Source organism: Phytophthora ramorum (assembly GCF_020800215.1).
Source record: "Phytophthora ramorum isolate Pr-102 chromosome Unknown Phyram_PR-102_s0003, whole genome shotgun sequence".
Taxonomy (NCBI): domain Eukaryota; phylum Oomycota; class Peronosporomycetes; order Peronosporales; family Peronosporaceae; genus Phytophthora; species Phytophthora ramorum.
This window is the reverse complement of record NW_027150649.1, coordinates 2989028-3012734: the sequence shown is the minus strand read 5'-3', so window position 1 is coordinate 3012734 and position 23707 is coordinate 2989028. Positions and strand designations below refer to the sequence as shown.

General features: G+C 53.4%; 9 protein-coding genes across 9 annotated transcripts; 4 read left to right on the top strand and 5 right to left on the bottom strand.

Annotated features, from left to right (window-relative positions):
- Positions 1-111: 111 nt before the first annotated feature.
- Positions 112-1053, bottom strand: KRP23_4075 (uncharacterized protein; the record flags this gene model as incomplete). The annotated part of the gene is made up of 2 exons (XM_067888994.1): positions 112-960; positions 1042-1053. 2 exons carry the CDS (start codon positions 1051-1053, stop codon positions 112-114), a joined length of 861 nt encoding a protein of 286 aa, XP_067748193.1.
- A 365-nt stretch (positions 1054-1418) lies between these two features.
- KRP23_4074 (Mitogen-activated protein kinase-like protein 1) lies at positions 1419-5523 on the top strand (the record flags this gene model as incomplete). Its single annotated transcript, XM_067888993.1, has 2 exons — positions 1419-2486; positions 2551-5523. The coding sequence occupies 2 exons, from the start codon at positions 1419-1421 to the stop codon at positions 5521-5523; spliced, it is 4041 nt and encodes a 1346-aa protein (XP_067748192.1).
- A 956-nt stretch (positions 5524-6479) lies between these two features.
- On the bottom strand, positions 6480-8570 carry KRP23_4073 (Sulfate transporter 4.1, chloroplastic; the record flags this gene model as incomplete). The annotated part of the gene is made up of 1 exon (XM_067888992.1): positions 6480-8570. One exon carries the CDS (start codon positions 8568-8570, stop codon positions 6480-6482), a length of 2091 nt encoding a protein of 696 aa, XP_067748191.1.
- Positions 8571-11262: 2692 nt separating this feature from the next.
- KRP23_4072 (Mitochondrial translation release factor in rescue) lies at positions 11263-11928 on the top strand (the record flags this gene model as incomplete). The annotated part of the gene is made up of 2 exons (XM_067888991.1): positions 11263-11476; positions 11549-11928. 2 exons carry the CDS (start codon positions 11263-11265, stop codon positions 11926-11928), a joined length of 594 nt encoding a protein of 197 aa, XP_067748190.1.
- A 36-nt stretch (positions 11929-11964) lies between these two features.
- On the bottom strand, positions 11965-13050 carry KRP23_4071 (Elongator complex protein 4; the record flags this gene model as incomplete). Its single annotated transcript, XM_067888990.1, has 1 exon — positions 11965-13050. The coding sequence occupies one exon, from the start codon at positions 13048-13050 to the stop codon at positions 11965-11967; it is 1086 nt and encodes a 361-aa protein (XP_067748189.1).
- Positions 13051-13613: 563 nt separating this feature from the next.
- Positions 13614-14015, top strand: KRP23_4070 (uncharacterized protein; the record flags this gene model as incomplete). The annotated part of the gene is made up of 1 exon (XM_067888989.1): positions 13614-14015. The coding sequence occupies one exon, from the start codon at positions 13614-13616 to the stop codon at positions 14013-14015; it is 402 nt and encodes a 133-aa protein (XP_067748188.1).
- Positions 14016-15008: 993 nt separating this feature from the next.
- Positions 15009-15578, top strand: KRP23_4069 (RxLR effector protein; the record flags this gene model as incomplete). Its single annotated transcript, XM_067895843.1, has 1 exon — positions 15009-15578. The coding sequence occupies one exon, from the start codon at positions 15009-15011 to the stop codon at positions 15576-15578; it is 570 nt and encodes a 189-aa protein (XP_067748187.1).
- A 3407-nt stretch (positions 15579-18985) lies between these two features.
- KRP23_4068 (putative tetraacyldisaccharide 4'-kinase, mitochondrial) lies at positions 18986-20179 on the bottom strand (the record flags this gene model as incomplete). Its single annotated transcript, XM_067888988.1, has 1 exon — positions 18986-20179. One exon carries the CDS (start codon positions 20177-20179, stop codon positions 18986-18988), a length of 1194 nt encoding a protein of 397 aa, XP_067748186.1.
- Positions 20180-20392: 213 nt separating this feature from the next.
- On the bottom strand, positions 20393-23443 carry KRP23_4067 (Bifunctional 3'-phosphoadenosine 5'-phosphosulfate synthase; the record flags this gene model as incomplete). The annotated part of the gene is made up of 1 exon (XM_067888987.1): positions 20393-23443. One exon carries the CDS (start codon positions 23441-23443, stop codon positions 20393-20395), a length of 3051 nt encoding a protein of 1016 aa, XP_067748185.1.
- Between the last annotated feature and the right edge of the window lie 264 nt (positions 23444-23707).

Genomic DNA, 23707 nt, shown 5'->3' with positions numbered 1-23707 from the left:
TTGTTCTTCCCATCTAAGCTTCCGTGCAACCCCCCCCCCCCCCCCGCCTGTATGCGTGTATCTGCCGGCTTGAATTCAATGGCAGGTTGCTAGAACGGATGTAGACGTGGCTCACGTGTCATGGTGCAATTTAGCACCCGACACCTCTGGTCCGTGTCGACTGCTAGATCTGAACGAGTAATCCACTACTTTCTTCTCCAGCACGGCGACGTACTGGTTGAGCTGACGCGCTTGCCGTTCAAGAGCCTTCTTTTCCAGTGTCTGCTGTCGGATGTAGGCCAGATATTTCTTCAGCTGAGCTTGCTGCGTTCTGGCCGTTTGCTGAAAGCTCTGCGCCATTGAGCGTTTCCTGTCAACGAGCTGTCCGAAGCGCGTCTCGAGCTTCGCGTTGACCTGTTGAAGGTGCTTTAGCTGGAGGTCCTTACCCTTTAGCTGCGCATGAAGAGAAGTCAGTGGAAGTTTGCGAAGTTGATCAGCATGCCTGCCTGATGCGAAGTCACGTAGTGCATCTTCGTTGCCGCTGTCAGTGCTAGCATTTTCCTCGTCTGAATCTTGAATTTTTTCTAGCTGATTCCCAAGGGGGGTCGTGACTGCATACTGCACACGACCATCCGCTGTGGCGTCCCGCTTCCTTCTCCGCACCGCTTCAAGCTCTTGCGCCTGCTGCACAACGATAGCCTGCAAACGTCGGATTTGCGTTCCAACATCCTCACCGCCGTTCACTCGGGCTACTGTTTCTTTCACACTCCCCGACGCCGCACTGCTACGCGTATATGTGATCTCATCTTCTCCCCTCCCACCCGAGCGGTTGGAGCCCCGCGCCAGCGACGCATTCATCTTCACCAGCTCCTGCATCTGCTGGAATATCGCAACACACTGGTCATGGTCCTCTCGCGCTCTCACCTCGCTCGACTCGCGCAACTCCACCAGCTCCTGCCGAAGCTCACAGCACGACACGCACTACAAAAGTAACGCAACAACAATATGAGTCGCCTCTTCATTCAAACAACAGACACGCAGCAGCGCATGTCCCTCTCCTACCTCTCGCTTCATCTCAAGTCTCTACACTTGTCTTGCGCATACGAAGCGACACGGTTCAACCGTTACAGGTATTATGGCTACATTTCAAATGGCTGCACTTCCAACATAGCTACACCCGTTATATCGGATACCGACTTCATCAGGTTCAACTGTTTTCTTATTCAAAGTCCAACTGGAGCCGCCCCTCTACGCTGGACGTCGCCTCGTCGTCCTCCGCGCGCTCGCTGTCGCTTCCTCCGCGCCCGCAGCTCGTGTCTACACCGTTCTGCTTCATCCCAAGATTCTCCTGTATCTATCGGCGCCCTTGTCGCACTTTGTCGTGCTCTGTAGCCACCGCAAGCACGTGTTCTAGTGTGTGCCAACAATCTGGTACAATTATGCGCAGCACCATGATCCGCCGTCGCGAGAGCAACCTGACGCTCGACGAGGAAGACGACGTGGCTGTGGAGGTGGAGCACATCGAGCAGCCGTGGATGGCCCTGGAGCTGTTCCATACGCTGTGGCTCAACGCCTCGCAGCAAGTGAGTTCCAGCTGCACCTTCACCAGGTACAAGCTGAGGGCAGCAGAAAAGGCTCAGAAACAACAGGGATCAGGTGCTGACTCAACCGGCAATTTGCAGGAGACAAGAGCCGGCACCTTCCAGCAGCAATTCCTGAGCACACTGGAGAACGATCTCGTCGTGTTCCCACAGAACTCAGAGCAGGAGGACAAAGGACCATTTGTGGTGCTCGCTTATGCTAGTGTCACGGACAATTACGGACTCAAAACGGTGCTCTTGGTCAGGATGGAGCAGCTGCACGACTCGGAGCAGATCAGCATCACGGTCAAGAACACGGACCCTGTGCACCGCACGCGGATGGCGGCGTTCCTAGGTATTTTGCAGCAGCAGATTCAGCCTGGCAGTGCTCCGAGGAGGCCGCACCCGATAAGTGGCGACACGAGCAAATTGTTCCTGGAGGAGAGCGACCATGAAGGGACAACAGACTCGGACACGTCATCGGTGACGCCATCGACGCCCCCGATTCGAACGCCGCCGTCTTCGTCGTCAGCTTTGGTCGAGACGCCTCCGAGACGAACAGCGTCTGGACCCGTGGCAAAGCCGCTTGTGGTGCCTCGGCCTATTGAGCGCGGACGATCGCATACCATTCGATACCGCACCGATCGAGATATTGCGTTTGAAGGGTATCTGAGCAAGAAAAGCGACGTGCTTATGAGCTGGAAGGCGACGTACTGCGTGCTGGAGGAGGACACGCTCGCGTTCTACGATACTCGAGAAGATTTCATCTCCAACACGAAGCTCATTGGTCGGATTCAGCTGCAGGGCATCGAAGACGAAGACATGGGGAAACCCAACGGCTTCCGACTGATTGCAGAAGGTAACCACATCAACCATTTGAGCTCCCGAACTGCGTTTGAGAAAGAGCAGTGGAAGCGTGCGATCAGCGTAAGGCATGCTTAAGGTTGCGTAGGGTGCTTGCGGTGACTAAGCTGTCTTGCTTGTGTGACAGATTGCAATCTCCAAAGCCCCCGAGGTGACCCGTCCGTTTGTTGCGTTTGCGTCACAGCCTTTAGAGCCTCACAAGTTCTACCGACTTCTTGGTGCTCTTCTGCGCCAAGAAATCGGCGATTTCCCGCTGCTGTTCCGAAGCATGCACCCAGACATCGTTGTGACATCAAACTTCCCTCCGATTGTGCCGTTCTGGGGGCAATATCGTCGGTATGACGGTGTTCTGCTCTTCATTTCAACGCTGCTGGACACTGTAACCGTGGACAATTTCTCGCTCGTGGACGTTATTGAGTTGGTTCGTGGCGACGCTGATTGCGTTGATGATACCGGTGCACAACATGATGCTCTCACGCCTTCCCCGATTACAGTGGATTCATACGTTCTATCTCCTAAAGGGGTTGATGCCCCTAAATCGACCCCGCAAAGTGCGTCAACACCATCATCGCAATGGACCCGACGCCTTGTGGTCACTGGAAAAGAAACGTACAACTTGCTCAGCACTGACAATCGACGGATAACACAGCTTTTTGTGCACGAGCTATGGCTGGATCATAAAGATCGTTTGGTGCGGTGGCATTTGAACGGAGACGCAGTTGCCCTCTCTGTTGCTTTCGACGACGCACCGCGCGGAGAGAATATTCGACTCGTCCTGCCTGGAGAAGCCTCTGCTATCTCTCATTCCATTCCTCCCGGGACATTTTACGTGCAGATTTTACAAGCACAACAACTGTTCGTAACTGAAGGTGGTGGAAATGACAACGCACACAAGGGGAATTTGCAGCACTCTACTGCACCAGGTTCCAAGAAAGGGTTCCCGGTGTATGCACGCTGCATCCTGGAAGAAGGAACTCATTTTGAGCAGACTTTGCGAGGACTCGACGTGAAGGAGGGCGATACTGCGCCAGATGAGCTGGCCAACTCCTCACAGAACGGGACTCATAAGGAGCACCGACGGCCTTCAAAGGGAACTCGCTTTTTCCGTGGGCTGCGGCGTGCTGCTGGAATTTCTGGAGAGCGTGCAGTCGCAAAATTCGGTGACCCGAGTGGATGTGTGACCAATATCTGCAAGTGCATGCCAGTGGTGACTCCAGACGGCCAGCATAAAGTTGGAACTCTTCACCCAGACTGGTCCAGCAACCTTCGACTGGAGTTTCCAGGCTGTGCACGAGGTTTCGCGTACTTCCTGAAGGTGGAAGTGTTCCAGAGTCGCTTCATGCTACCTGACGAATTATTGGGCGTCTGCAAAATCAACGTCACCCCTCATCTGTCGCTTGTGAATGGGTCTGCCGACGCCAAGGCAAACGGGGCTCTTCCTCGTTGGCACAATCTGTGTGACCAGTATAACGACTGCAAGGAGTCGTGGGCACCCCCAACAGTGTTTCGCGGTCGAATTCAGCTTGGGATCATTTTTGCTCCTTCTGTTACGTCTGTCGAAAATTTCCCTCAATCGCAGGGTCTTCGACGCATGGCGAGCGATGGAAGACTGGTAGAAGCTAGACGAGGCTCCGCCGATGAAACATTGCTCCAAAGCTTATCCAGCTACAATCTTCGCGAATTTATTCGGTCCGATAAACGAGCTTCCAGTGGAGCGTTCGATATCCCAACAGCAGGAGGAGAGCGTTATGTATCGCGTCAGATTCGAAGCAGAACTGGTTCTTCTGGAAAACATGTGAATGGGATTGTTAAATCAGGAAACGTGCCTGTGGACTCTGAAGATAACCGCGAGCTCGCGCGCTTGGCTCGCGACAACCACACCTTTTCGGGCAAAACGACAACGTTTGACGTTCCCAAAAAGTACCAATTGATCAAGGTGGTGGGTGCTGGAACGTACGGCGAAGTTGTCGCTGCAAGTGATGTCGAATCAGGCACAACTGTCGCCATCAAGAAAGTCGCTAACGCGTTTCAAGACTTACCTGACACGAAACGAATTCTTCGTGAGCTGTGCCTGCTTCGGCAACTGAGCCACCCGAACTTGATCCAGCTCTATGACGTTCCCCGACCGGAGCGTCTGTCTTATTTGGAGGACATCTATCTCGTGACAGATCTTATGGAGACGGACCTGCACCGGGTCATCCACTCGACCCAAACACTGACGGACGAGCACGTAGCACACTTTATGCGCCAAATCCTTCGTGCGTTGGCATATTTACACTCCGCAAACGTTCTTCATCGAGATCTGAAGCCTTCAAACATCCTGGTCACGAGTACGTGCGAAGCCAAGATTTGCGACCTTGGTCTTGCTCGCTATGTGGACTATTCCAAGGCCAAGCCAATAAAAGGAGCTCCCCCCGACGACTTGTTTGTAGAACTGACGGAATACGTGGTGACGCGTTGGTACCGCGCTCCTGAAATCCTTCTTGACGGATGTTGGTACGACAAACCCTCAGATCTGTGGTCAGCAGGCTGCATTTTGGGCGAGCTCCTAGGCCGCAAGCCATTGTTCCCGGGATCAAGCACGACAAACCAGCTTAACAAGATTTTCAACGTACTTGGAACGCCCGATATCTCATACATCGCCAAGATCCACAAAGACGCCGCGCAAAAGTGGGTTCATCGGCAACGGCGGCGTTCAAAAATCCCGTTCGAGGAGCTATACCCGAATGCGAACCAACAGGCTCTAGACCTTCTGGAAAAGCTGCTCACGTACGACCCCAAGCAGCGTATCACCGCGGTTGAAGCTCTTCAACATCCGTATTTACGCGAGTCTTTTCGGTCAGTCATGAACGACAACATCGAAGGCGATGACATGTTCTCCTACGATGAAGACGAGCAGAAAGAGGACCAGTTTGTGGGGAAGATTGACGACTCAAACGAGTACGTGGCTGAGACGAAGGACGCAATGCAAAAGGCAGTGTTTGAGCAAGTCTGCCACTTCCACCCGGTGGCGAAGGAGTACGAGGAGTGGTTAACGAAGCACGACCAGAAGTTTTGTGTAGACCCGGCGACCGGTAAATTGGTACCCCTCAAGAATTGACAGCAGGCCTGAACCTACGTCCCCACTAAAATATAAAGGGCCCGCTGTTTTACAGACGACAAGCTCACAAACCCAGAAACGGTCGTATTGCTGTGGTTAATTAACGGCAGTTTTGTTGTTGCCACAGTGGGAGGAACGGAACGAAGCTGATGGCAAGTACCTCATGATGGAAATCCTACCTGGAAGAAGAGGTGTGTGATGGCGACTAACCCGAAATCATTACCCAACTGACGATTTTTGTTGGTATTCTTGATGTCACGAAAGCAGTGATCTATTCGCATTGGCGATGGGAGAAATGGGCTGTTTCTCTTTGCGCCTGACGAGAGCAGCGATAAGTTCCGCTTGCAAATTTGTGACACCTCCCTGATGAAGGAGAGCTTGTTCAATCAACTGGGCAACAAGCAGCAGTCTGCTCTGCTTGGAGACCGACACTTACCAAAGCGATGGAGAAAGCGGGGCCAAAGACTCGTTTACGGAACAAACTTTGATCTTCAGACGACTTTCGTCAACGTCGATGGCCAAACGCTTTGCTTTAATTCTTTTGAAACGTCCGTACAAGCGCTGCTTGAACTTTCACGCGGAGCTAGCACGAATCAATACCAGGAGAGGGGAGAATTGGATCGAGCCAGATATGTTTATACTTCGAGCTTCCTGGTCGGAAGGAATATCGTTGGGGAAAACGATGCGCATGTATTTTGCAAGCCAGAACTTATGAATCCAAGGTGTCTACCGTCGTAAAATCAACCAGAACGGAAAGGCAAATGAAGTGTTTATTAGAGAAGCAACTTCAGTGAACCTGAGGCGTCACGATACGTCGCTATCGCTATACGGTTCCTGTGTAGCAGGGAGCACTTGTTTGTCGCTAAAAGACACTTTATTCGGCTTATGGCGTTTGCATGACGCAAGAAAAGGTATGTGGCTGAGTGAACGACTTGATTGCAACAGAACCAAAAGTCTTAGACGTGCTCCGCCTCCGATTCCAACGACGAGGGCGTTGTAGCACGCAGCAAACGAATGGCGTCTTCCACGGAAATGCTCGGGTTTCTGCCGAGCAAACGCTTTGGCAAGTTTGTGGCGGACAGGAGGTCCTTCACGGGGCCTTTGGCGTTGGCGATCGCAAAGCGCACCTTACGCACCGCCAGCTTCTCCTGCGTGTCCGACATGACCTGGATCGTGGTGGCATCCATGTCGTTCATGTGGTAAGCGTCCAGGACGACACCGCGAGTGGTGGCGCCTTGCTTCGCCAGGTGGGCCATCTCGCGCTCAATGCATATCGCTACACGCTCGCAGTTGGCGAAGTACAGCGAACTCTCCACGCGGACGACCACAATGCCATCCAGGTGACGTGCGTCCGGGAACATCTCGCGGTCCACGAGGCTGCCGTTGTCCAACTCGCCCAGAATCACCACCGGCGAACGCTTCGTCTTGATCATGAGCGCCAGCACCGAGCAGATGATGGACGCAATGAGACCCTCGAGCACGCCCAGTCCGAGTGTGAGGACGAAGGAGGCGACCCACACGAAGAACTCGTCACGCTTGACACGGTAGAGCCACTTGGCCTCCTTGAACTCGACGAGCGTGTACCCCGCGACGATAATAATGGACGCGAGTGTGGCGCGCGGCAGGTAGTACAGCGTGCCGGTGAGCGTGTAGAGCGAGACAATTACGATGAGTGTGGTGACGATAGAGGCGAGCTGCGTGTGTGCGTTCTGCATGTTGACGGCTGTGCGCGACATACCACCAGTAGGCGGCATGGCCTTGAAGAATCCGCAGACGACGCTGGCAATGCCAATGCCTGTGAGTTCCTGCTCGGTGTTGATGTCTTCTCCGCGCTGGATGGCGAGGCGTTTGGCCATGGCGATACTGGAGAGGAAGACGACGAGCGAGACGGTGAGGGAGTTGAGCAGGATGGTACCGAAGCGGCCGCTGTCGATGAGTCCATCGTCGAAGCCGTACCATGGGGCAACGGGTGCTGGGAATCCCCCGGGGACGGTGCCAGTGAGCTTGAGAGCTTTGGGTCCGAGGGAGTATCCTACGATGCCTCCGAAGATGCAAACGACGAGCGGACCCAGATCGCAGAGTGTGCGTGCGAGAAAGATGGCGATCAGCACCGGCTTAGCCTTGGGTGGCTCTGCTGCACTAGCATGGTGACGGGTGGTTTGACGTTGGTGCTTTTCTTTCTCCATGTTCAAGAACTGTTCATCTGTCAGGGAGAATCCGTGGCTATTGACGTTGCCATAGTTTGCATTGACAGATCCGACTTCAGGTGTTTGCACGTCGGCCGGAGTGCTCCCATTAGCTGCATACTTCGAAGAGGGATCGTGTTCAAATAGCTGGGAAAGCACGGGTGACGGGAAGAAGCGCTTCTTGACCAGTTTCACGGCAATGAGGTACGCGATCGAGATCAACCCCACTGCCAACGCGTTCTTGTTGGCGTGCCCGATGTTCTTCAAGTTCTGGTAAAGCGTCTGCACGGGGTAGTCCTGCGTGTCGAACTTGACACCGAGCACGTTCTGGAATTGCGAGAGCATAATGAGCAGTCCGCCAGCGGAGATGAATCCCCCCATGACGGGACGAGAGAAGAAGTCTGCGACCTGGCTGAGGTTGAGGATCCGCACGAGCAGTAGGATGGCTCCACTGAGGAAGGCGATCATGATACCCGTGGCGACTCGCTCCTTCTCGTCCTCGATGGGCTCTAGGATGGATCCAGTGAGTAGCGCGACCTCGGAGCCACTGGCAACGGAGAGCACGGTGCTAGAGCCGAAGAGTGCGTATATGAGCGGCGAGGTGGCGGCCGTGTAGAGGCCGTGGTGCGCCGGCACGTGCATGATGGTGGATAGCGAAACTTCTTGCGGGATGAGCATCATGGCAACGGTGATGCCGGCGACGATGTCGAACTTGAGGTCTTGTCCGACCTTGTAGTTGGGCAACCATTTGAGAATGGGCACGTAGTGCTGGGCGAGTTCGAGTGGTGTTTTCTTGGGTGCTTGAAATCTCGGGTTGGAGGGCTGTTGGTCGGACCCGGTCATGGAGCGGATCCAATCCATGGTGCCGACTTCTTTTGTTACGTGCCTTTAGTGATTGGAGCTTGGGTTGTTGGCCGCAGAATTGGGAATGAGATCGCAGGAGATCCCGTCCAAGCTCAGACGCTTTCATGGCGAAGTTTCGTCTTGAAACCTACGATCACCAAGTTTGGTAGAGCATCAAAGCCATGCTCCTCGATGAACTTGGACCACTGAGATCGTGCGGTAATGACGACGATGTAACAACCGATCTTTGCTGCGCATTCGTTTACAGCCGAACTTCTACGGGCTCAGTTCAGATACGCTCAAGGGACATCTACCAGTTGATGAGCCATATTATCACAGCGCGACAGTGAGCGGCTTAGCTGGAGCTGCTGAAGTCTATCATTGGACTCGCCAGTCCAATCCTGTTCAGTGACGTTGGCACGTCGAGCCATTGCAATTTTGGGGCAAGTCGTACGAAACGAATTATGGCGGCAAGTATGCCTGGCAACGCAGCTCAGTGTGTCCATACTTTCGTTCATGGAGCATTATCCTTGGCAAGCAGCAATAGTATACCTCTCAGTGCACCCAGTGAACAGATACCTCGCCACCCAAACTTCTTGCTAGATCTGAGCACCTCACTGAGCCCGTTTTCGTGTCCAAAGGATGCATGCTTGTTGGACGCTTACAACCTCCAGAGCTTATCGAACGTCGTGTTTTTCCTCACGATGGGTAAGCACCAAGATTGAAAAAATAACCTGTCACTATTTTTGACACCCTTCCCTTCGCAAACAGACCAGTCTTCAATGGCTCCAGCTTACACACATGTCTGGTCTTGCTTCAGCCACGTCCTCTCTTACGGAAAGACGCTTCTTCGTGCGTGGCTCAAAGTACAAGTCAGCCATCGAGGTGGCAAGTATTCGATTGAGCGGCTGCTGGCACTGGAGGAATACACCCGTACCGTGTCAATATTTCGAGTGTTTGCTGTATGTGTGAGTACCCCCATGCTGATGATGATTTTGGTGGTGGCTCAGGAGCTACTGCCCCTAAGTGAACCGAGTGCGGGGTGGCAAGCAAACTACGCTTTTTGGGTCCGCCTAGCTCTATTGGGAGGTGTGATCGCTCACACCGCAGTAATACAAGCTCATTATCTCGTTGACCGGGTCGAGCTCAGTCGAATTCAACGAATGTCAATCGCTTGCATGGTTGGAACCTCTTTCTCAATCGTTGCGGCTGGCATATCTTCGGCGTCAGTATTTCCTATCCCGTTTATCGTGCTATCGGGCGTTCCAATCTTCTATATACTGTTGCTGCTATCGCTCTGGGTCATCGCTGGCTGGCGCTTCTTCCAGAACATGGCAGCAGACTGGAGTCAAACGACCAGGTACATTAACTACATCGGATCGCAGGTTCTAATGGCCGCTACTTATCCGTGCTACCAAGCGTTGTTCACCTTGTCTGTGGACACAAGCTACGAGCTCCCTGTAATCTTGCTACTACCCTTAATCAAAACGCTCATGAAGTACCTGCTCTCGATCACGACGACGCATATGGAGGACCTGATGCCGGAGGCAGTTATCTTCACGGCAGACTTTTTCAACGCCCTTTATCTCGCGACGTGCATGCAGAGGACAAGGTCACTCGCCACAATAGCCACTATGATGGCAATTGATTTGAGCCACACCGTAGTTGGGCTGGTCTCTCTTCACCGCCGCACAAGCAGCGTATTAACTCGAATTCACGAGGCAGTCGACGACGCCACCCAGGACAGTGTCTTAGCTTCTGTGTGCTTGCTATGTCAAAACCCTGGTCTGTTTGCCAAACAAGTCCGAGAAGGAGTAAAATTCCGCTCAAGTGTTCGGTATCGACTAGCTGTCCCGACCAGGACCTTACTTGATACTCTCGAGACTATTTCGAATGAACAGAAGGTGGAAACGGATAGTCCTTTATTGTTTCGAGCTAGAAGAAGACGTCCGAACTTTGGTCGAGCTGGATCCAACGACGAGGTCAAACATTTCCGTAGGCAACTTCTGGAAACCCTGAGGAGAAATCGTACAGCCAGCGTCCACCCGATAATGCCTGTCAAACCTGCTGTAAACAGTATGAGAGCTGCGAAAAGTGAACTTGTACAAGGACGATCTTCACCTGACTTTGCGGCATCACAGCATTTACGTATTCTTCAGGAGACGCTGGAGACACTTTTCACATCGGAGTGCCTTGTTCTGACGGAGTACTTGGAGTCGCTTATCCCTGTTCTGTACGGGTGTCTGGTGTTGGTGCTTGTCCGCCTCCCTAGCTGTCGATACCATATCGAAATGGAAGGTCTCACTCGTGAAAACGCCAACTCGACGGTCCAGAGTGTGTTCATCCTTGCACTTCTCGAAATCTTTTCGTTCGTGGTGCTGATAGTGGTGATGAAGCGCAACTGTGGCATGCAGGCTCTTTACCAATTGGCGTTCGTGTTGGAAGCTCAGACAGTGCTGATTCAAGATAAACTGACGACGTGGGCACTGGTGACGATGGCGTTTCGAGTCGTGCATTTCGGTACGCCGTTCACACATTGAAGTGTCCGCCTGGAGAAAACTGACATTGTTTCTGTATGAACTTGCAGGCATTGACTTCACTTTTCAGTTTTCGTGGATCTAAACTTCAGAAAGACAGACAGACGATTAATTATGGCAGTTACGGTAGTTATAATGTACCGTATTTGTTTTGATACAATTTGTCACTCGCAATGGGCCCTCAGTGCTGGTTGCGGACGCTTCGCCGTGCGTCGACGGCTCCTCGCTGGTCCACGTTGGTAGAAAGACCATTCCGAGTGTCCCCACAAAGTGTCCTCTTTGATGGACCCTTCCGTCTGCTGAGCTCGTCCTCCGACAAGACTAAAGAGCGCGCAGAAGTCCTCCTGGACGAGGCGGATCTGAAAGAATCCTTCGTCAAGGGCTCTGGTGCGTCGTTAACTGGCCTACATCGACACTAGGTACCCATATCGGACTAAATAATTGCTCATGTCGACACAGGCAAAGGTGGCCAGAAGATTAACAAGGTGCGCAACTGCGTGCTGCTCACACACCTGCCCACGGGGCTGCAGGTGCAATGCCAGAAGACGCGGTCGCTGGACGGCAACCGCCGCGCCGCCCGCAAGTTGCTGCTGCAGAAGCTGGACGACCACGTGAACGGTTCGCTGAGCAAGCGCAGCCAGAAGATCGAGCGACTGCGACGCAAGAAGGCCAGTCGACGGGCCAAGTCCAAGCAGAAATACGCCAAGACGGATGAGGCGGCGGACGCAGAGGAGCAAGAAGAGAGTAGTGAGGAAGACGAGGAGGACGAGGGAGATGAAGAGGACGACGACGAGCTCATCGACTTTGCAGAGCACAGGTTCAAGGCCAAGAAGAAATGAGTTCACGAATTCACTTTTTGTCGCTGTTTTGGTTGATCAGAAGGCGAGTGGGTCGGTGCCACTACTTCCCGAGGTGCTTGTGTTGCTGCCGCAGTTGCTAGAGTTGCTGCTGCGAGACCCTTCTGGTGGGAGGTGGAACTTCTCGATCTTCAGCTTGCGTCTCTCGCGTTTGAGACCGAAGCGAGTGTTGCTCGGAGCATGACAAGCCAGGGCATGCATCCGAGGCAGTTTACTCAGCGCCAAAGAGCCGTGGAACTCGCGCAGCTCCTCAGGCAACAAATCTCGTGTCCCGGCAAAAGAGCTCAGCGTGAGCACTGTATCACTCACGTGCCGAAGTTCGTTGATGAATGCCGCAGGGAATGCACTCAGCACTTGACTACCAAGCAGCACGAGACCCACCGCACTCTTGGACTTGCTCAGCAGCCTCCGCAGTCTTCTCAAGAACCCGAACAGCGCCGTCATGTGCGCAGCGTCAGGAGCACCCAGCAACGGCGACCCAAGCTCCATGAACGCCACCCGCAGCACTTGTCCGTCTCTGTCCTGCTCGGCCAACTGCTCAATGGACGCGTACAACGCCTCGTACACGTCACCCACACTCTCCGAGCTGCAGGTTGACAGGTCGACGGGTACGGGCTCATTAGCCTCCAGCATCTCCCGGTGCATTGATTTTGACAGGTCGAAGCTGTGGCAGAACCTCAGTCTCTGCTGCTTGGGCTCGTACTTGGCATACTGCCACGCGATCGTGAGTGGGGTCTCCTCGTCCGTCAGTTGCTGCTTTACCTGTCGCTGGGCTCGACTGAGCTCCAGAGGCAATTGTTCGCGTACAAAGTCTCGGGAGTCAGGTGCAGCCACTGCTACTTTCTGGTAGCCGTCCGCCACGCCCTCCGCAACAAAGTAGCGCAGCAGGTCGACGGCCAACGCGTCGGAGGCGGACGCGCCCAGGCCCAGAGCGTCGGACGGAGGCGTCTCCACGAGGTTCAGAGAGCCGAGCAGCAGGCCACCGCCCAGCGCTGTGTCCAACTCGCTAAGACCGGAGGACACCAGCGTCTGTCCATTCACGAAAGGCTTGGTGCCACTGCGCTGCAAGGAGGCAGCAGGCGCCTTGCGCCGGAAGCTTGTCATCACGAAATTGGCTGGGCATCAGTGACGTCACTATAAAGAGGGATGCGATCGTTTAGGGGCCAATGAGCTTAAACAGAGGGTGGTCGATCACTCAACGAATTGATTCTGGAGCAAATGGACGATGCTGTGAACGAGGAGTGCACGATCCCGACGAGAACAGACCCGTAGATTTACGATACACTAATTCGAGAGGCGAGCACAAAGGGTTTGTACTTCTTTCAACTCGCACCCCTGTTGAATTTTGCGTATGTGGCAAAGGCGGATTGAGCACGGCGGATTTGGGCGAGCGTATCTACGCTGAATCGAGACCCAGCGACTTGTCAAGCTCTACCAAGAGCTGGTGCCGTTGCATCCGAACCATTTTGGCTTGGTGCATGAGTGTTTACATCTCGTCGATGAGTTCAAGGATCACCTTTTGGGCCCATTTCAACGGAAATCTTCTCTACTACCCTGTCCAGATGACCGAATTGACGATGTGAACGCGAGTTGTTCCCCCGAGGAATACCCTGTCGCCAGTGCAAAGCAAGTCGAACTATCCCAGTAGACATCGAAACCTCAGCAAGATGCCCACTCGCGAGCATAACGAGGCTTCGGTACTGCATCGCATGGCGGCCTCGGGCACGGGCAAGAGCGAGTATCCATTTCCCGACCGTGGGTTGCTCTTCCCCTCCCGTTTCGATGGTGGCATCATGACAAATGTGCAGCTGATGCCGTCGGGGGCGTTCAGCATCAAAGTGGCGGAAGACGCAGCGACGTTTGGGCCCCCCACGGGGTATTCTACGTGGTTTTACTTCGAGGAAGAACGAGGGGGAGCTGGTATCCAAAGCAATTGCAGGATCTACACCTGGTTCCAATCTGAATCCGTAGCGGGGGCTGTTCAAGAACGGCTACACCGCCATGTGCAGCTCGGTTGGATGATGGCAACCTGGAAACACCACTATGTGTTCTCATCGTACATGGAGTAACTTGATGTGTCACAAGTGGGGGTAGATCGCAGCAGTTCTTGGATAGCCTTGTGACTTCGCCCTCAACTTCGAAGGGGCGATCCCTACCGTATCGTCAAGTTTAGCTTCTGCTCGTCGTGTAGCTGGGGATTCATCATAGGTGGCTGCGTCGTAGGTGGACTCGTAGTGGGTGGATTTGTAGTCGAATGTTCCGTCGCTGGTATTATAGACTCGTTGTCGATGGAGCTCTGTGCGCGACTGTACCGGCGAGGTTTTAGACATGTGTTGGAAAACTGCTGCGGGTTCCCTTTTAACGGCACCAGCAGAACCCCTCGCCGTCTAAAGCTCGGCGTCGTAGCCCGGGGGTTAGCAGAGACAAGCTATAAGCTCCTGTTGGCAGTATCTATGAGTCGAGCTGCTTGAACTGTTCCAGTTTCTCGATTTGACCAACCAGGCTTCTGCGTCACAATATCGTCAACATTGTGGCTTGGTCACATGTTGTTCGTCAACATCATGGTTATTGACGGCACGCAGGTAAAAGTGACACAGAAAAGACTAGCGATCTGGTATGCTGTTGTGACTGCTCTTGTGAGCTGGGTGCTCGCAAAACAGGGCCACGCCGTATTTGGCCCCGCACGAGTTCCCGAGAGAATAATTTCAATACGACAAGTCTGCGAGCCTTGCACTCGCCTGGTGAGAGTTTTTTTATCGCTGCGTTTGCGATCATGATCAGAGATGCCTTTGTCATTTATGAACTATACCGCATCGCCAGATTAATCCCAGATGTTGCAGCAGGATAACAACTTCGGATCGGAGCTCGTACATGAAATCCTACAGCTCTGGTAGCTCCGAGAAAGCTGCAGTAAACGATAGCCACCAACAGAAGTCCGCACCAAAGAACCATACTTGTTGGGTCGTCACTACCCCGTTTGATTTCCACCCTCACTTTGCAATTTGCTTCACTCGGCACAAGCGTCCAACCTCTCCTCTCCGCAACATCAACCCAAGAGAACCATGCGTCTGAGCTACATTCTGCTCGTGGTGGCAGCCACTCTCGTTGCGACGTTCGATGCTACGTCGGCCGCTAGTGGAACCACGCTTTCCCAGCCAAGAACGGCAAATGCCGTGGACCCAGCCAGCGCGCATGAGACCATCGGAAACGACCGCCGATTCCTGAGGAAGCACAAGGTTGTCGAAGACGACGACGTTTACGGCACGGAAGACGACGAAGACGAGGAGAGAGGTTTAAGTGACTGGGGAAAGGCTGCTGCGGACATGGTCGCGACTGGTAAGTCCTTGGCTTGGTTCGCGCTCCACTATCCTGGGGTCAAGAACCTGGACGACGTGGTGGTAGCAATGCGTGCAATTGACGAGCCCTCCAAATTTATCAACATCTTTGACAACGCCGAGGTCTTTATCAAGAAAATTCTACCTGACTTCAAACTCGGAATGTCGCCGGGTGACTTCAACGCCATGGTCACGAGTTCCAGGAGCCTGACTAGTGACCAACAGGGGGTGCTGGTTTCTGCGTACTCGAAGTATCTGGTCGGGTTGATGTCTAAGGTAGATCTGACTCGAAGCTAGCGAGCTCAATTGATTCTTAATTGGATTTTGCCACTTGCTATGAGTGAAGTGCTGTTTTTTTCGGGGCTCCAATGTCTACTGTCCTCGACTGAAATCCAGTGTTTGCAAACTGTTCGTTACAGTACTACACTAGTAATCGAAGTAGCGTACATATGGCAAATCTAGCTTCATGTCGGTGGCGCCTATAGCTGCTCGTCGGCTAAGCGATTTTATCTTCGCGAAATGCAGCCCAGCATGTGAATTTTAGCTCAGCAATTCACCCTCACCTGCCTTTCCGATGAACCGGGTGGTGCTGTCTTACGGCTCGGTTCCTCTAGGAGTGACTGAAAGCTTGAGTTTTCAGATTCGTGTTCCTGGTTACGATCACTTGGAGCTTGCATGTCGTTTACATTTAGACGCGTCACGAGCACCGCTGGCTGTGATCTACTCACGTGACAAGATATCCAAGCCTTCCGATTGAGCTACGATTGTCCAATGATGCCTTCAACGCTAGACTCGAGTTCTTCGACGCTGACAGCAATCTATTTGCTCTAGCTGTAGAGAGAATTATTTGCATGGGTAGTCGCTGAAATTGTTGAAACAACGAAAGGAACTATGCAAATTGGCCACGGACCTTGTCGGCAAAAACTACAGTCTCAACTGGGGAACACGTGAATCACCGAGTACTTCGTACTTTTGAGTTAGTCTATCTCTCCTAGTGACTCACGTCCCAGTACGGCTGGAAATCCACTCACCAACCTTGATTGGGGCTCGTCATCCCTCATGGATGGGAGCTAACTGTCTTGGGTTGAGAGTGAAAGGGCTTTTTGGGCTTGATGCTTTCCTCCTCGTGCACGGCACGTGGCCAAACTAATATCACTTTGAGTTTCACTCGCAACCGCACAAGCGTTCCTCCTCCCCTTTTCTTCGTTCAAGTACTCACTCAATGCGCTAAAGCTGCTAGTACTAAGCAACAGAAGCATTGAATCAGACGCGAAACCTTCCAAGCAACTCCAGTTCTACACATAGATCTGGTCGGTTTTGGTGTCAACTCGCAAACACTTTGTGCTAAAACTAAAATGATGGAATTAAATTTTACTACTGCGCATCCATAGTTTTTGACTCGTCCGCCAGTAAGTCGCACATGAAAGGCTTGAAGACACACAGAGCTACTTAAGTAAAGCTACTACCGGTAGTACATGTAGATACCTCACAAGTGCACTTCTTCGTCTGCTACAGCAAGTACAGGCTTGAAGGCCACAAACTTCTTCGTAAATACGACTTCTTCATTCTCTCCTGCAAACTCAAACGTAAAATTATGGTATGAGTAGGGGGAAACTTAGGAGCAGGATCAGTTTAGTTCAACCAACAGCTAAACTTTGTCAAATTTGAAAGTGAAATCCACGCCTGTAACATACCACACACACCGGGTCAGTCAGTCAGTCAGCCACACGAGCTCTGACCAATAGATTTAATTAACAACACGTACCGAAATGTGCCACCCGAAAGCACAATGTCATAATCGTCCAGAAGATGAGTTTATCCTGAACCAGTGGCATTTGTGTCTCCAGAACAAACGCAAGTTGGTGTACGGTTCGTATTCCACAGTTCCGCTTGGACACGGCAAACAGTGCTGCAAACGACATCATCTGCAGCAGACCGAAAACAAATACCGGTAGAACAGTCACGTTTACGTTATCAGCCGTAATTCCAGTCATTTCGGAGTGATAGCGTGAACTTGGCAGTCGAATCATCACCAAAATATAGATGCAGTAGAGTAAGGGGATAACAAATTCAAGGTAGGCAGCAATGACCAGGCACTCAGTCGTGAAGAGCATCTCGAGGGATTCTTGCAAGATAGACCGATGTGTTGAAGATAAATCGTGAGATGTTGTAGGCTTCTCAGGGCGGCAGCTTTCAACATCTGAGGCACAGGGCGCAGACTTTATCACGCCAGTGTTACTGGGGAAAATTGATGTTCTCCGCCTCCGAGAGCGACAACAGCGGAAGAGTTGAAGTGTTCCAAACGATGGTACCCCTGGTAAAGTTTGGTTGAGTTGAGCTGAAAACGGCTGGCGAACATTCATACTACTTGTTTTACTGGGAATTTTGTCGAGCATTTCGAGAAGCCCCATGTCTCTCGTTGATAGTGACTGGGGAAAACACGAGCGTTTGCGAATATCTTTTTGTGCCTGCTTGTGAAATTTGTCTGCATCATGGCATAGCAAACATAATGCACTCAATAAATTGGTAGTCTGCGGGTTTACCCCGACTGTCTCACAAAGTCGCGACAGAATTGAATCAGTGCGTCGATGAAGTCCATAGAGCATGACCAGACTCTGTGCTTGGTCAATCAAAGTTATGGTAATGACAGTCGCCACCGAAGACGAGCTCTGCATACAGGTAGCCATGTAGACAGAATTAAATAAGTCCACGGTAAAAATGACTGCTTCTGGTATCATGTCTTCCAGTTGAGTCGTACATCTCAGTACGATATTTTTCATCCCTAGCCTTATGATGGGCAAGAGCGGGATGACGAGAAGTTGATATCTCAAGCCATTTGAAACGCGGAACAACGCCTCGTACGCTGGATATAACAGCGCCATGAATGCCTGAGCGTTAACAAAGTTTGAGTACTGCGCCAATTGGCTACGGTTCGTCACCATTTGCCGTACGATGCGGTCGCCCATGATCACTCGGAATAGTACCAGATGCACTGTGCCTACTACTGGAGCTGTGGAAACCACGAAGAACGGAATAGGAAAAATCAAGTGCGATGCAAGTGTCACTGAAAATGCTGTCATGACGATCGCGACGCAAGCCGATAGCAAGAGCTGACGTTGTGTGGAGATTTCCACGCCATCAATAAAGTAAGTCGCTTGTACCGTCAGTGCTCGCACTCCTACAGCGAGCAACACGGTTGCTCGAATCCAGAATCCGTAGTTTGCCTTCCACCCTTTACTCGGGTCCTGAAGAGGAACCAATTCTTGAAGAAATACGATAATTATCATTGGCAGAAGCGTTCCCACACAAACCAAAAGGACTCGCAATAACGACGTATTTCTGGTGTACGCTTCTAGCGCAAGTGTTCGTTGGATGGAATACTTGCCACCGCAATAGCTGACCTGTAGTCTCTTCCACACACGAAACATTTTCCATCCATTCCTCGCTAGCATAGATTGCATTCTTTGTTTGCAGTGCATTCAACACTGAAGACGAGCAGCAGCTTCCAAGAATACAGTCCTAAGTCATTACCATGCTATTCGCAGATTTGACATGTCGGGGTGCACCCTATCTGCACAAGCTGGTTTTATCATCCAACTTTCACTTTTTCAGCTCCCCTGGAGTGTTCAAATCACCACCATATTCATGATGCAAATCATGCGCAAATTTAACGATACCACCATAAATCCAGAAGCGTTTGTTCGCTAGCACTGGTTCCGTACAGTAGATACGTCAATTATCCTGCCCAAGCTGGAGTCGATACGCTGCTTGACCAGTTCGCTATTGTGCAACAGCTCCAGCTCACACCTCAATATTCGAAGATCCACCTCTTGTGCAAGCATTTTCATCTCGACTTGTGATCGAGCAAAGTCCTTCTCTGTTGTCACAACAATCGCGGTGCCACCATTGCCCTGCAGCTCACGTGCCCGATCTACGACGTCCGTGACATCGCCTACTGAAAATGCGTAGTGGTCGGGAAACGCTTTGACCCAGACACATCTCCAACGAGCTATATTCTCGACCACGATCTTCACTGATTCGGGGTTGCCAACACCGCAAACAACTAGAACGGAGCACGCGTCAAGCGGAAGTTCTTCTCTTGTCAAGGCATTGCCACTGGGGTTCTCAATCGTTCCAGCTCCCAGCAACGTCGCTGCAGGCACCAAGTCCACCACTTTCATTCGGGAAGTCGCAACTATGGGCCTCCGCTTCACGTTCATCATCCCTCTCAAACTCTTCAGTAGGACTGGCAGTTCATCGTCAGAAAGCAAATCTGCGTGGTGTACAACGACCACATCCGCACGAGCTAAAGCCCCTCGAGGCTGCTCGCGCAAACTACCACACGGCAATAGGAGCCCGTTACCCAGCGGATGCAAGGCGTCCACCATCACGATCTCCAGGTTCTTCACAAGTTTCCACTGTTGCAATCCATCGTCCAGCAAAATACAGCTAAGCGGTGCTGTCGCCCCTCCTAACTCCGCCACTTTAGCAGCTCCAGCTGCCACACGATCCCCTCCCAACGCTAATTGACACGCCGGAAACTGCTTGGCTAGCATCCGCCACTCATCATCCCCATAGCCCCGACTCAGCAGCAACGGCACTTGGTCGTTGGCCGCATGCTTCAGCACATAACCAACCAGGAACTGCACGAACGGCGTCTTCCCCGTAGCTCCGACGGTGACGTTCCCCACACTGATGACGGGAATGTGCGGCGGAGCGATTCGCTGCGCGTGACGCGACTCCCTGCGTCGCTTGCGGTCGACGATCCACCCGTACACGCGACTGAGTGCAGGCTGGCTGCGTTCCATGAGCACGTCGACCGGCGAGCCAGGCGAACGCAGCGCAGCTAGCACGGCGGCGTGCCATTCTCGGTGCCAGCGGCGCCACACCTGCGCCATATCGGAACGAGAGACGAGTGCGAGAGTGGTCATAAACGGTCGAAGGAGCGCACTGCGCCTTGCTTGAGCTCTGAGCTGCTGCCACATCAAAGCACAAGCTAGGTCGGCATGCAAACTCCACCGCTGTCGCGAACCTATTCAAACAGAGCATTTATTCATTCATGAGGCTGAGCTACGTTCGCGAACAAAGAGCATGGCGCTCTGTTGACGGACCTAGTTGAGCCAGAACTCGTCCTTGACACTAATCTCTCCTGCCTTGAGCTTCTGCCACCGCTCGTGCGTCTCCTGTACGATCTGGATGGCGGCCTCTGCGGACGTCGGATTCTCCTGCGAGAACACGTTCTCCGACTTGCCCTCCGGGATCTTGTACTTCTTGAGCCAGTCCACCAAAGCGTCCAGCACACCGGGCTTCACGCTCTGCAGGTCGGCCACGCTGTTAATCTTGTCGGCATCCTCATCGGCGAGGGAAAGAACCAGGATCTTGTGGTCTACCTCGCCCTGGTCGACAAGCTCTAGGCTGCCTAGAATCTTCACGGGGTTCACCGAGCCCATGGCCAGCTGTTTCGCTCCGATTTCAATGACATCCAGCGGGTCGTTGTCGCCGCCGTTGCCGCTCTCGTCCTTCACGCTTGGGTCCTCCCACGTCTGCGGGAACAAACCATAGTTGAAAAAGGGCACGCCGTACAGGTAGTCACGGCCACGAGTGCCGTTGTGCGTTGTATCCTGCATGATCGGGTTGTATCGGTCCTCCTTGTTCACCTCCATCTTGTGCGCGATTCCCTTGGGGATCTCGACAATGAAGTTGTACGAGCTGTTGTCCTTCGAGTCCGCCGGGTGAAGCGGGATGTCGTGCCAGGGCGAGATCTTCTCGCCCTTGTCGTTCTTAAAGTGCAGCTTATAGTCTGTACGGCCGAACGTGCCCTCTGACGAGAACGAGCGCGTGGTGTCGACCACCGGCTTTGAGAACTGCGTCGCGAATGGGATCCAGCGCGGGCTGTTGATGTTCTGGTAATAGTCAATCATAATGTCCCAGCCAGACTTGACCATAAAACCCTGAGGAACACACGTCGGCTTGTCCTCCCATCCAGCAGGGATCTTGTCACCCTCGCACTTCTGAAGACCCTCACGTGCCATCTTCCGCATACGCGAGCCAGAGATAGAAAGGAAGTCCTGCTTGCGGCTGCTGTCCATGGGTTTCATCTTATGGTCCTGCACGTCGTAATACACCTTCGAGAACGACAATATGTTGAAGTCCTCCATCCCCGGGGTCATATGCAGCACAAAGCGGCCGTGATCGCCGGCATAGATGTCGTCCTTGTCACCATCAGAGCGCTTAATACCAGCGGGATCACGTCCAACAACGAAGAAGCTAGCGCCAGCGTTCTTACGGCTCTTGGCGTGCCACTGCACTTCGCGAGGACCGGCATAGATCATCGGAGACGGCCAGATAGCGAGCACCGTACTCTCCTTGTCCAGCATGCCATCGCGCAGAATCGCCTCGTGCTGACGCACACGCACATCAAGAGGCACATCGTCCTCCTTCGTCCAGCCGCCAAGAGGAGACAACCACAGCACGGGGTTCTTGTATCCTTGCGCGATCAGCTGCTCACGTGCGTTGTTCATCAGGTAGGCATGGCCGGCGTGCGTTGGGTTTCTAGTCTGGAAGGCGAGCACAACATCCGCGCCCATTTCCTCGAAGCGCTTACGCAGTTCAGTCGGGGTCAAGCGATATTCGTCGAGGTCGTCGTTGTACTTGACACGAGACAGCAGCTCGATCTCACCACCCAGCAAGTACTCGCCCGACTTCAGAATCTCAGCAATATACGGGTGTCCATTGTCCATCGCACCAAAGGTACGAGTAATTCGCTCCTCCTTGCGGTGGTCGAAGATTTCAGGCTCGTTCAGCAGCGCAAGCTCTTCACCAGAAGGACTCACCAGCACAACCTGCTTAAATTCACCAATGTGATCCTTCGTAGCATCGTTGATCGGAAGGACAATGGGCACAGGCATATTGACGCGCTGGCCTTTGGACACGAACTCGCTAGAGTACTCGGAGAAGTTGGTCGACTTGTGGAGAGCCAGGTGGCCATCCGTAAGGTTGTCCGAGTCGTACAGCACGCTGCTGAAGTGCAGAGACTGCAGGTAGACGCCCTCACGCATAAAGCCACGCAAAGGGGCTGCCCAACCCTCACCAATCACTTGCAGCCAGTGAACATCCTCGTCACGGAGCAGCACACGAGGAAGCTCGTCGAAGTTGCCCGGGCGGGTAGAACGTGGCTGGTCCGGGAACAACGTCGGGAACGTCGCAACGGCGTTGCCGCCATCGGCAACTGCCACACCAGGGTATCCACTGGGAGGCTCCTCCACGCCAGTCAGCAGTCCCTCGGCCTCCAGCTTGTCCAGGATCATCTTCACTTCATCGTCGAGCGACTGGCTCGAGGCGTTGAGGTGGATCTCTGGGGTCAGCGGCTCTTCGTAGGGCGATGAGATGCCGGTAAAGTCTTTGATCTCTCCCTTGATTGCACGCTTGTACAGTCCCTTCACGTCTCGATCAGCAGCCACGGACACCGGCACATCCACGAACACCTCGTAGAACGGGATGTTCATTTTCTTGTGGAGCTCTCGGACCTCATCACGACGCGCTCGGAAGGGCGACACCAAGGCAACAAGCGTGATCACGCCTGCCTCTGAGAACAGCGCGGACATCTCACCCACACGCCTCACGCTCTCAGCTCTATCGGTCTCGGTGAAGCTCAAGTCGCGGTTCAGTCCGATACGCACGTTGTCTCCGTCCAGTCGGTACGTGTGCACGCGGCGGCGCAGGAGCTCCTTCTCGAGGGCGCGGCCCACGGTGCTCTTGCCGCTACCGGAGAGGCCCGTGAACCAAAGCGTGGCGCCCTTCTGCTGCAGCGCCGCGTAGCGCTGCGGCCGCGTGAGCAGCGACGAGTCGTAGTATACGTTTCGCTGCATGTCGAGCTTCTGTAGGCGCTGGTCGGCGCACACCTGGTCCACCTGCGTCTGATTGGCCAGGTCCGACACGGCGATCGAGGGTGCGTAGCTGCTACCAACACTGGGGCTGCCCACGCCAGCGAAGAGCGCGATAAGCACGAGGTACGGCATGACTACGAGCGCGGCCAACACGAACTTCTTGACGAGCTCGCGGCGCTCATCGTGGTCCGGGCCGCGCGAGAAGACGCGGCTGGCCGCGCCCTCGTTGAGCTCGAGGTCCTCCTGCTTCACAGACGCGTACAGGGCGTCGCTCATGGCTGCGGCGGGTCGTCTCCTGATGCCTTGCTGCCTTCCGCGCGGAATGGGAAATGGCGTCAGGAGCGCGGAATGATACGAAGACCATCACTCCGATGGTCCCTAAACCTAACCGGCAAGTTTCGTTGGTTATATGGATGTTTGTATGTGGAAGAACAGAGACGTGGCATAGCAGTTATGCTTACTATCGAAATGGCTACCTCTGATGATGTGCACCACTCACACCGGCATGGCGTCAGCGCTTGAGCGGCGATCGGATGGCCT